Below are 13,081 nucleotides of genomic sequence, written 5' to 3' on the forward strand. Positions count from 1 at the left end.
GGTCAAATACTTAAAAGCTTTCTGCAATATCCAAAAGTACAAAAATTATGTGCTTTTTTAAATTATATATAATTTAAGTATATTAAACAATATATTCCCAAGGTGAACCTTTTACAAATCATTATTAAAACTACTTTTAGAAATGTGAAAATGAAAAAACATAAATACAATTTTAAAAAGCTAAAAAAAAAAAATCAGTCAAATGCCCTTCTCTCACCTGTCTCCAAATAGCATTGGCTTTTGAAGGCATTGCACACAAGCTTCATGAAACCACTGTTTACATTTGCAGCACTGTAGCATCTTTAAATACCAGCTATAAGAAAAAATTTAAAATTACTACCTTTCATGAGGTAAAGTTTAAAAAAAAAAAAAACAACGACAAAAGTGACATACAGAATATAGTTCTGATTACAGTATCACATTTCTGGTATATTTAGTGCTAAACTTTTTCTTCCCAAAAAGGTTATTAATACTGACCATTTCATTCCTCTTCTCTTTTATCCATGAGAATTTATAAGCTCTTGAAAGCTACATCTACTATTTCTAATCAGTAAGTGCCTGGGTCCTAATTAGTAAAGGATCTTTGTGAAGCCTGGGATTTTTTCACATCAACAGTCTCAGAGGTCACTGATATGTAGAGCTATTTGTCTCATATACCAAATAGCCATAGGCAACTTTATGCCTTCACTGTGTTTCTATTATTCTTGTTCCTTATAATGAAAAGAAAAGGAGTACAGCAATTTAATAAATTTGGTTAACATAACCACAAATCTAATCTAAGACTCCACCAGGTATGAAGGCTTTGTGACAGATTTTGTTCTCTTTCAGATGGCTGAAGATGCTAAAACTGAATCTTCAGCTAAAGATATCCTCTCTTTTTAGTTAGTACATGGTTTTAATATCCTTACTTGCCACCCAAATAACGCCTTTTCTTCAAATAATTCTTTTGCTCAGTAAGTTAGCCCCACGTTAATTTTAAGCCATACACAGGCAAAGGCAAGATGCTACTAGTAAGGTCATTCATTCATCAAAAGACTAATGAATACTATGTTCTAAGTACTCTGTTAGGTGTTAAAGTGTTAGCAATATCAAACATAGTTCATAAAGTCATAGTACTTAAAGAACAATGAACAATCTGCTTCATAAAACTTAAAGAACAATGAACAATCTGCTTCATAAAATAATGTTTATAAACTAAGATGCTAGGTACAAATGAGTAAAGGAGAAAGATCAATCTCTAGGTTCACTTTAGCTCTTATAAATGATTTAAAGAAACCAGAGAGAATGCTTCTTAAACCTGCAGGCAACCAAAAACTGAGAAATGTTATAAAAATGTTAAACCACAAATAAAAATTCCGTAAGACTAGAGACAAGGTAGAATGAAGAACTAAAATTTCATTCATTTACATATTCATTTATTCATGTTTTCATCACTGAACATCTTATATGTCCCAGCATTCTTCTAGAGAGCAGCCCTGTCTTAAGAGAAACATGGAGTCTGATAAGATTTAAGAAACCAATAATTATAATTTAATAGAGTTAAATGTAAAGTTATCCACTAACATTTTTTAAAATGTAGTACAAATACATGATGCACAATTTGGTTTAATATCCGCTTGTATGAAAAAAAGAACTAAAAGCTTTAGTTTTAGTTGACCATCTACAAACCCATAATGAGCCAAAAGAATATGATGGGACGACCAAAGAGGGGTAATACAATCTTTCCTTGCAACAACAGAAGCATAATACCTAGAACTCTAATAGCTTCGTTATATTCTGTCAGACTATTCCTGGAAACACTGCATTTTGTAATCATGGCACCATTATTTCAAGAGTAAACTTTCAAAAACTGAAGAGCAACAAAGACAGAGTTTGGAAAACACATCATAAAGAATGTTTGATAGGAATGGAGATTTTAAGCCTAGAAAAGTGAACACTTGGTATGTGAGTCATGGGAGTGGGAAATACGATTACTGGATTTAAGTATTTTAAGAGCTACCTCCTAAGAAAGATAAGATGCATATGTTTAGTTACAAAGAGCAGAACTAGAACCAGTGATCAGAAGTTAAAGGTAAATTTCTAAACATTCTTAATTAGAACTCTGACTCACTTATTTAGCAAACATTTAATGATAAAGATGAATAAAACTACAGCTTCTAATCCCTCCCAATTTTCTTTATTGATACTTTCATGCATTTACAATTCACTATCACTCCCATACCACAATCAATAACAAAAATAAAGTAGACAATATAAGCAATTAAAAATTAAGGGCATTAAATAACCATATTTACTTACTCTCCAGGGCCTCCACAATAGCAGTAACATTGCTGGACATTGGTTTTATGACCTGCATCCCATTCAAGGTCTGCCACACTATAGGGTAATGTTTGCTTCATGACTTGCAATGCTTTGGCATTTGGTCCTTTCTTAAGCGCACCACCCCTCTATATTAGAGGGAAAAAGTTATTTAAAAGAGTGAAGGATAAAATTTTAAATACAATTCTATAATTTTAAAATGCTTCTGAAACTTATGAAGAAATTTCCATTCTAAATTTCTTACCATATCACAAACTGTTTGACCAATAATAATCTTTATTTATTTTGTTGTCTTTTCTTTCAAATTATTGCCCCAATTCCAAGACCACTATCAGAAAATAAGTGCAAGAATAGTTGCAAGTCACTTAAGCATCATTAGTCAAACAATAAGCAGTACCTCTTTCTACCCAAGATTGATTGCTCATTTCATTCAAATAAACTTTCAACGTACACAATCATTACGTTGATAGTGTCTTACAAATTCCATTTAGGGCGTTAGCCCAAAACACTTAAAAGATACCTTTGTTGTTGTTGCAAAAACACACTGTCGACAGAGCCATTTTTCATCTGAATCAATCACACTGGAATCAATATGAGGTGTGTGACACAACTGATGATATCCTTAATATCAAAAAAAGCATAAAGCAAATTCTCTTTTATTAATAAATACTGCAACACAATTTAAAGAAGGCATTTTAGTATTCTCTTTTCCTACGTTAATATATTTACAACTGATGACTAAACTTATGGTAACAGCTTCAAATTACCAATGTAAAGAATTTTTAATCATTAATCTTCAACAGGGGCATTAAGTATGTAATAAAACTTTTCCACAAGATTAAAAAAAAAATCAATGTTTACCTTGGCCACACTTATCACATATAACCATTTCATTGGGAGCTTCTGAATACTCTTCTTGACATATTGTACAGACCATTTCCCCACTTCCAGTGGCTCCTGAAATATTTAAAATATACATAAAGAATTGTTCCATATAACAAAACCACTTTTTTTACTCAGTGAGTAGCCCATATTGGCAATGTCTGTTTCCTAGATCATAATGGTATTTTCTCAAGGCAAAGTACTATACACAAAATGCTCTCTCTCTGCTCCTTATCTGTGTTCTTCCTACCTTTAACTTAAGATGCCTCACTGTCTACATTCATAATTTAATCTGCTTTTTGGCAGAGGGCATAATTTAAACTGCTCTCAGGCAGGATCCCTTACCATTTACTTCCAATATTCCCACCCTCTTGGGAGGCGAGAGAAGGGGATGTTTTGTGAACACTAGAACTACTCTCCAGAACACACACCTACCCATGAACATTACTCACTCACCCTACACTGCGTAACATCATGAGACTAAAGAAAAGGGGCAAGGAAGATCCGCCAATGACTCCCTACTCTCAAGATTCAGAACACTTCTTTTTACTTACTAATTTATAAAAAAGGCTGAACACTAATTATTTGATCTCCAGCTTCTGAAATCTGGAACTATGGTGTCAAACAACATACCTAAACAATATCCCACTGAAACAAAAATGAGGGGTTCCAGTTATTAATTACATTTTACCTGAATAGGTAAGTTATTTCTTCCTTAAACATTTTTATTCTAAAAACAATTTTATTCTGCAAAATTTAGAATATAATTTTATCACTTTAGCACAATTATTTCCAATAATCTCTTCTCATGAATTTCAATATACATAGTTAAAATACTAATACATACACTTTATTCACATACCAACAATAATAAAAAGGTACAATTTTGTGCTATGAGCCAGCATTGTGTTAGGCTCTTGATACATATTATTTTAATTCCACAATTTATTAGATACATATCCTATTTATAGAGAAGAATTGAAGCTCAGAAAGATAAAGTATATAATCCAAGTACCCTCAGTCACGGAGTATCAAGGCTAGGATTCAAACCCAGATACACCAGAGTCCATATTCTCTCCACTGTGAGATGCTTCTTTTCATTAATACTATGTAATGTTTTTTCCATCAAAAGCATTTCTCACACTGTAGTTTTCAAATGTATAACTTCTAAAAGCCGTATAATATTCTGTCCAGTGGAAAGAACCAAGTTTACTTTATTATGACTCTATTCTTAGATATGCAGGTTACCAAATTTTTTGCTTGTTCGTTTTTTGCATTTTTCCTTTTTTGTTTTGGCTCTTGTCCTCTCTCCTCTCTTCTCCCAGGCTTTGTTTGCTTGGCTGGATGTGGCTTCCCATAGTTTCTCAGTTTATGGCTCCAGTCACGAGAGCGACCAGACTGAGCCTAGAACCTCTCAGTCCAAATCTGCAACTTCCTGGAAAAGGACCAATAGCCCAGATTGTGGTAGGTGCCTGATCTGACTCCCACTGTAACCATGTGGACTGGTGTAGGAGAAGGCAGTTCCTCGTAAAAGAGGATGCTGATCCGTCAAACAATATGTGTTCACCCTCAGGAAACAATCCTGAGGAAGCAGAGAATTGCCTTTACTTGTGAAATCCAACATGTCTTTTTTATCATCAAGTTTACAAAAACTTTCTGTGTAGCTTAGTGGCCTTCTATAGTCTCCCTCACTCTAAACCCAAATGACTATAAAGCCATTTCATCTTAGATATGCCAAATTTTTTGTTGTTGTTAAAAGAAAGCTGCAGCAAATATTTTTCATCTAGATTTTTTACTTATGAATTATTTCTTTTGAATAAACTGCTACAAATGAGTCTGCTGTATAGATGAAAGCATATAAAACATCTTTATGTATTTACTGCAACTATTAAATATCCAAAATAGAAATTTACATTGCCACCAGCAGTGTATCATTTTCACAGAAACCATAACAGTATTAGGTATTAAGATTAAAAATCCTTTTAAAATTATTTAATGGTTTTAATATACTATCTCCCTGTTGTAACGTACATTTCTTTGACTACTAATATGACTATACATTGTTCCTACTTATGAAAAAATTTTAAAAGAATCTTATGAGTGAAATTACTATAATTTTTAAGTTATTTTGATATATAACTACTATAAGCAGGATCCTTACAGGAAGAAAACTACTAAAGCTACACTCCACACTGACATCTGTCATATTGCAATTTTCAGGTTCACTTACTCATTCTATATCAACTGCAAGTTACATACATGTGTGCTACTTTCTGGGTGTTAAAAAGAGTTAAATGGTCAAGTAGCTATCCTATCTCATTATGAGGATAGTAAAAGGAGCCAGCGAGGAAAAAACAACCACAGACCACTGAACTGATATACTGGATATGCCACATGTAGGACAAGACCCCCTCACCTTCACAACAACTTTCTATCTATGTACAACTGGTTTTCTTCTTCCCTTCTGGAAGGGAGGAAGGACGGGAGGGAGGGAAGAAAACACAAAGACAGACCTATATTTAACCCACAGGCACCTCAAAATGGTAGAAAAGTTGAAAGGGACACATAGTTAATACAACGGGAACAGAAGCAGTATAACATGTTTCAGTTCCACCATAGAGAAGCATATTTACAAACTAAGCAAAAGGGATAATTCTGTATGCAGGGTAATAAGATCTGTTCAATATTACTACTGCTGGAGACCTCCTATCTGCCTCCTATTCCTTTCCTCACTGACCCCTCAATTTGAGATTCAAAACGTAACTTTAGACCTTTAAACTGATAAGTCCTAAAAACTGTAAAAAGTTTCTTTCACTAGAAAGACATTTTACTAGAGTAACAGCTATTGAGTTCTCCACCTAATCCCTGAGTACCATGTATAAAAATGGCAATTACAACATTCCAATTCCTTTACCAGAACTTTTTTTATTCTTTAAAAAAAAACTAAGAGTGAAATCAAGAAATTGAACACAGCAGTAACCTACCATAAAGTCGCATTTGGGATTCAAATTAAAAACCCAATTGATAAATACTTTACAGAATGTCTCCTTTCTACAGGGGGAGATATAAAAACACCTTAGTGCAGGCCCATTAACCCATTAAAAGGATACCAAAAGTAGGGCTTTAGTGTGCAGCTGAAGTACTCAGATTTTTACTATTCATAATTTTTTATAAAGCACTTTCCATGAAATAGATACCTGAAAAAAATACCTTTATTCAGCAGATTCAAAAAACATACAGTAATTATAGCTTGCAAAAATAAAAAGCATAACAAGAAACATACCTATAACCAAACCAAAGCATACCTGTATTCATTTTTACTTGTACCCAAATACAGCCTCATTTTCCCATCTAAACATAAAAAACCATAACTAAGCAGTAATTTTAAACCATTCTTATCAATGAATATTTCTAGCATTCTAAAGGTATTTAATAGTCCTAATTCCCCAAAACATCTGGCAAACAGTATGTTCTCAATAAATATTAGCTCTCTATATTACTTTGTACTAATACAGCCAAGTAACAGCAAAGGTGAAGTTGTGTTACTCATATTAGTAACTAAAATTTTTCTTCAAAGTTCTTAGAAGGGTCCTAACAATAATTTATACATGTGCGCATCAGTGATGCATCTGTCGTCTAATCTATCTCTACCCTAACAGAGCAATTCTTGTTCTTCTTATGGTCTATAAAATAGATTATAACTCCTTGAAGACTCTGAAGAATACATGGATTTTTTTAGTTATCTTAATACACTGTACTAAACAGAAAACACTAGAAAATGACAAGCTGAAGAAAATAAAATTTTAGTGTAAATCGTGTCCAAGGGAAATAGTAGCACCTGCCTGTTTGAATGTCCTTCCAGAGAACCCAGGATTTAGAACTGTCTTCAAATATGATGAAGCAGCTCTGTTTCAATATGTTTATCTGAAATACAGAGGAAAACTTATGGTGATTTCTTTTAAAATCAAAACCACGAAGTTAAATTTCAATCCAATATTATTAAAAGTTTACTACAGAAACTGCAAAAGATATTAAGGTAACTTGCCTTTTTGATAGTTCCAAGATAAAACAAGCCATCTGACCATCTAGCTAGGACATCCTGACCCTCTTCAAATTTACATGCTGGCTTTTTGACTTTATGTCCATCCTGTAAAGACAGCTTGGTCAAGGATGTTGGGGTCTTTTGGTTTCGACGTAAAGGAGACCGCTTGTGGACCAGTGAATTACCTGCCCCTGTAGAGTCTCTGTTTAGGAAATAAATAACCATATATAAGACTGACTGAAAGGGAGGGGATATCTGTATGTGTATGGCTGATTCACTCTGTTGTGCTGTGGAGGCTAACACAACATTGTAAAGCAACCATACTCCAATAAAAATTAATAAAACGAAACAGAACAGGACTGATTTACTTATAGAGCTTATTTTATAACAATCATATATTTCATGTATTAATTAAATTTTTTTACTTACTGAAAACCTTACATTTAGGGAAAATATTAACAAGTACCTCAAATCATAAAAACTCCAGAAACAAAGAAGCTTAAAATAAAATGATAGCAGTTGTCAATATTCATTCAATGAGGCCAGGATTCAGCAACCACTCCAAGGTAACATATTCAGGGCAGCTCTCATCAAAATGACAGCTGTAAGTTGAAGTGGGTAGGCCATGGTCATAAGCAAAGGATGCCGTGAATCTCATATCTAGGTTTAGATAAACTAAAAGAAGCTGCACGGTACAATTTCATAAGCACTTGATAAAGAATAAAAATGATTAGGCCAACAGATACACACTATTATAGGTAAAACAGATAAACAACAAGGACCTACTGTATAGCACAGGAAACAATATTCAATATCTTGTAATAAGCTATAATGGGAAAGAATCGGAAAAAGAATACATATATAGGGACTTCTCTGGCAGTACAGGGTTAAGACTCCACGCTCCCAATGCAGGGGTCACTGGTCAATCCCTGGTCAGGGAACTAAGACCTCGCACGCCATGTGAACAAAAAAAAGAATACATACATATACACATATATACGTATATGTATAACTGAATCGCTTTGCTGTACACATGAAACACTGCAAATCAACTGTACTTCAGCTTAAGAAAAGATTATGCCACATGTAGTTAAAACACACTAACCAGTGACTCTGGGTAGTTGGGTATATTCAACCCACTGGAAGGGTAGTCATGACCTACCTCCAGGGAATCACTACTGAATTAAGCCTTGTTTATTGACAGGAATGTGTCACAGTCCCTCAAATATGCAGAATGGAAGTTTAAAAAAAAAAAACTAAGAGCCACCAATTTCACAAATCATACTCAACTGAGAAGCCAATTATAAGATCAGTTACATTTTTTAAGCATAAGACCCCAAAATTACATTGTAACTTATTTATCAGTTATTGTATAAACAGCATAGCATACCACCAACAGCTTTCTTAAAGAAAACAAAGCCGTATTTGTTTGGTTTCACTTTCCCAATTTAGATTTTTTTTACTAACTAAACATACAACAGTACGTAAAACTAGATAGACGATAATTCAAAAACAGTATAAAAGTTAAGTAAAAACAAAACAAATAGGGAAGAAAAAAATGTTTCCAATTGGGAATACTTATTTTCATTACCTATAAGGATAAACAAATTCTGGGAAATTCTGTCGTAAACTACAACATGAACAAACCTTAAAGACATTACGCTAAAGCAAAATCAGCCAGACAAAATGGACAAATACTGTATAATTCCACTTACATAAGGTTATAAGAGCAGTCAAATTGATAGAGACAGAGAGTAGAACGGGGATTACCAGTGGCTTGGAGGAGGGAAGAGAAACTCTACACACTTCTAAAGTGTACAGAGTTTCAGTTTGAAAGATACACTACATTTTAAAAATATACAAAGGAATATGGGCTTCCCTGGTGGCACAGAAATTGAGAATCCACCTTCCAATGCCCAGGACATAGGTTAGAGCCCTGGTCCGGGAAGATCCCAAATGCCACAAAGCAACTAAGCTCGTGCACCACAGCTGCTGAGCCTGTGCTCTGGAGCCCGTGAACCACAACTACTAAAGCCCGTGTGCCTAGAGCCCATGCTCCGCAACAAGAGAAGCCACCACAATGAGAAGCCCGCACACTGCAACGAAGAGTGGCCCCCACTCGCCAAAACTAGAGAGCCCAGGCACAGCGGCAAAGACCCAATGCAGCCAAAAATAAATAAATAAATAAATAAATAAAATTTATTAAAAAACTTAAAATTAAAAAAAAAAAAATCCAAAAGAATAATGACTGATAGCATCCCATATCTGCTAAAAAAACATTAATCTATATAACCAAGAAGTTAAACAAACTCCAAGTAGGATAAATACAAAGAGATACACATCCAGACAAACCACAGTAAAAATGCTGAAAGACAGAGAAAATCTTGAAAGCAAGAAGAAAAATAATTCATCAAATGCAAAGAAACCCCAGTAAGGTTAACTACTCATCAGAAACAATGAAGGCCAGAAGGCAGTGAAATGACATATTCAAAGCACTGAAAGAAAAAAAACCTGTCAATCAAGAATCTTATATCCAGCAAAACTGTCTTTCAAAAATGAAGGTGAAATAAAGATACTCCCAGATAAACAAAACCTGAGAGAATTTGTTGCTAGCAGAGCTACCTTATAAGAAATAAAGGAGGTTCTTAAGGTTGAAATTAAGTAAACCAAGGTAGAAATTCAAATACACACACACACACACACACACACACACACACACACACATACACACAAAACAAAGAACACTAGGAAAAGTAATAAGGTAATTATAAAAGACAGTATAAATGCATATTTCCTCTAAAGGAAACATATGGAAAAATATGTACATAACTATATTGTTAGGCCTATAACATACAAGAATGAAATATATTTGACAATAAGAGCACAGAGGTGTTGGTGGGAACAAAATTGTATTTAAGTAATGACACCAGATGGCAGCTCCAACCCATAGGAACAGATCTAGGAAACTAAAAATGGTAAGTAAATATAAGTGAAATGAGTGTGTCAAGAAAGTACCCACCATATACCAAAGCAAGTCACTGTTTCAAGTAAAAAATGGTGTTCCATGGAAAAGCTACTAGCTCAGCCAGCAACTCAAACAATGGCATTAATACTTTATATATATATATATTTCCTATTCTGTCACACATAACATTAAAAACCTGAACTCAAGATTAAGATTTAGTGAAAATAATTTCTACTGTTTCATCAAGAATGTTCTTGAATGAAATAGGGTTTTCTGCATGTGTGTGCACATGTGTGTTTTGTTTGTTTTACTGTGAGTGCTCAAAAATAAAGAATGCTAGCACAGTTTGATGCCTTGTTTCACGCTAAGATACACAGCAGTCTGACCAAACACAGTGTTTACGCCATTGTACAAATGTCAACACAGTGGGAAAGCAAACAACATCTTAGTATTATCATGAAAATAGTTTAGACCTTGCAGACCACCTGAAAGGACCCATGGATCACATTTTAAGAGCCATGCTCTAAATAAAGAAATATATATTGTCATACATTATTGTCAGAGTCAGCTGTAAGGAAAAGGCACTTCAATACTATACTTACAAGGGTAAAAAGACTTAAAAGCCTGATAAGATGAGTCCTAGATAAGTAAAAATGGAGAATGAGTCACTACAATAAATTTTATCAGCACAAATGCTCAATGCCAGGCTGAGAACTTTCTCCAGACAGCGAAACAATACCTTCAAATCACAGTATGAAAATGACCCTGTGAGCAAGTAACTTTCTAGAAAGCTACAAATCCAGTGGTCACAGCAGCACTTTGCTTCCCTTAAGTTAAAAAAACTAACTGAAAGCCTGAGCAACCTAATTAATTATGGGTGAGAAATGACCTCAACAGAATGCCAGGGTGACTACAATGACCTACAGCTTTCCAATTCTAGAGTGGAAGATGTACAAAAATCAAAACTGCAAACATTCCCAAATAGTTTCATATGCTCTGCTATTGCTTCAACAAATTCCCTCCCTTTTTCACCTTTGATGGCAAGGTCTGTCCCCATCTTACTCTCCATTATATTACTCCCACTACACGAGGACATGTATGTCCTTAGACCTTAAGAAATGAACCATTAAAAATTTTTTTTCCATCTCCTAGTGTTTCCACCTAGTGTTTCTGGTGTATCGTGTATCAACGGTACCTAATCTAATAACACTTGCCCTTGATTCCTTATGACCCCCTCCCACTACCACCTCCTTATTGTTTCCCTTCCATTTACAGCCAAACCTCTGGGGAAAAGTTACTTGAGTGATTACTATGTGCTCAACCACACATTAAGCTTTCTGCATATTTATTCTTTCACAGATCATTTGTTAAGCCCCCATTATGAGCCATTTACTGTGCCAGCAGAACAGAGATAATACTCAGAACAATGTTATGGAGACATTTTTCCAGATAACAATTTCACAGATCCCTTTTTACATATGAAAAAACTGTAACTCTAAGAAGACAGATTAAATAACTTGACCAAGGTTATAGAATTGCAGACCAGAGCCAGCATTCAATAAATCTTTCTACTGGCACCTTCCCAGTAGCATTCAACTATTCTTAAAAACTTGCAAGGATCGAGGCGGGAAAAGAAGAGAACTAAAATTCCCTTGATTCCTTCTGCCCCTCCCACCACTTCCTATTATTTCTTCCCTCTCATTCACAGCCAAACCTTTGGGAGAAAGTTATCCACATTTAACTGTCTCTGCTCTTACAGTCATTCCCATTTAGTCTGAAACCCACTGCAACAGACACCACCACTCTCCCACCCAAACATTCCACCAAAACCAGGGAATGTGTGTGTTACTCTTATTCACAGTTGTATCCTCAAAGCTCTATATAGGGCAGTACATAAAAGTCAGAAAGGTTATATGAAATTTATAAAGTTCAAATTCAATTCAAAAACATCTATATTTAAAGTAACATGTTTTCTAAAAATGAATCTATGCACAAATAATCTGTTTGCTCTGAGTAAACAAGAGACTCTAATTCACATTCTAAGGCAAATGCACACCAATCTTTTATCCATATAAACATGGAGAACATAAATCATGTATTATATAAAACTGCTTCAATAAACAGATATTCTGTAAAATTATTACCCTCTTTTAAAATTCCTCTGCCCCTAAATTAGACATTATGGTACTAATAAAGCTATTTCATGTGTGGATTGTAAAAAAATAAAAGAAAAAAAGAAAATTCCTCTGCCCAAAGAAATTTTAGAGAAAGCAAATAAAGGGTAAATGACTCAATGACCCATAATACCATAACTCAAACATAACTAGGATAAACAATGTACATCTTCCCCTCTAAGGAACTTCCCCCCATTTTTTAACATATTTCTTGGAGTATAATTGCTTTACAATGGTGTGTTAGTTTCTGCTGTATAACAAAGTGAATCAGCTATACATATACATATATCCCGGTATCTCCTCCCTTTTGTGTCTCCCTCCCACCTTCCCATCCCACCCCTCTAGGTGGTCACAAAGCACTGAGCTGATCTCCCTGTACTATCCCCCCATTACTGTCACTGATTAGTTCCCTCCTCTCTAGAATGTATGCTTTACTAGAAGTTAAATTGATTTTTGGAATTTTAGAATTTATTATTTCCTCTCTGATTACAAAGGTAAACATGCAGCTGTTTAAATAAATAATAGAGAAATCAAAACTGAAAATTCCCCATGCTACTTCCTGAAAAGAAGTAATGATGAAAAGAAAACTGTTCATCTCCTGATTTTTCTTACATATAAAATCCATATGTAGATATAATTTACATATGTTTTAAAAGAAGTGGATTATTACATGTAGTGCTCTACAAGCTTTCTCACATA

At 34.3% G+C, this 13,081-nt stretch overlaps 1 protein-coding gene across 3 annotated transcripts in view; it reads right to left on the minus strand.

Annotated features, from left to right (window-relative positions):
* The window catches only part of MTF2 (metal response element binding transcription factor 2), an 85,820-nt gene that overhangs the window by 19,432 nt on the left and 53,307 nt on the right, over window positions 1-13,081 (minus strand). For 2 of the 3 annotated variants that reach the window (XM_004263029.3, XM_049714390.1), the window contains exons 2-7: window positions 7,247-7,445; window positions 7,044-7,125; window positions 3,181-3,276; window positions 2,840-2,940; window positions 2,299-2,447; window positions 218-313 (exon numbers count right to left, since the gene is read on the minus strand). In XM_004263029.3, coding sequence (XP_004263077.1) covers window positions 218-313; window positions 2,299-2,447; window positions 2,840-2,940; window positions 3,181-3,276; window positions 7,044-7,125; window positions 7,247-7,445 — 723 coding nt within the window. The remainder of the gene's footprint in view (window positions 1-217; window positions 314-2,298; window positions 2,448-2,839; window positions 2,941-3,180; window positions 3,277-7,043; window positions 7,126-7,246; window positions 7,446-13,081) is intronic. The other variant, XM_004263032.3, reaches the window with a different exon arrangement.

This window comes from Orcinus orca, chromosome 1, assembly GCF_937001465.1.
Source record: "Orcinus orca chromosome 1, mOrcOrc1.1, whole genome shotgun sequence".
Taxonomy (NCBI): Eukaryota; Metazoa; Chordata; class Mammalia; order Artiodactyla; family Delphinidae; genus Orcinus; species Orcinus orca.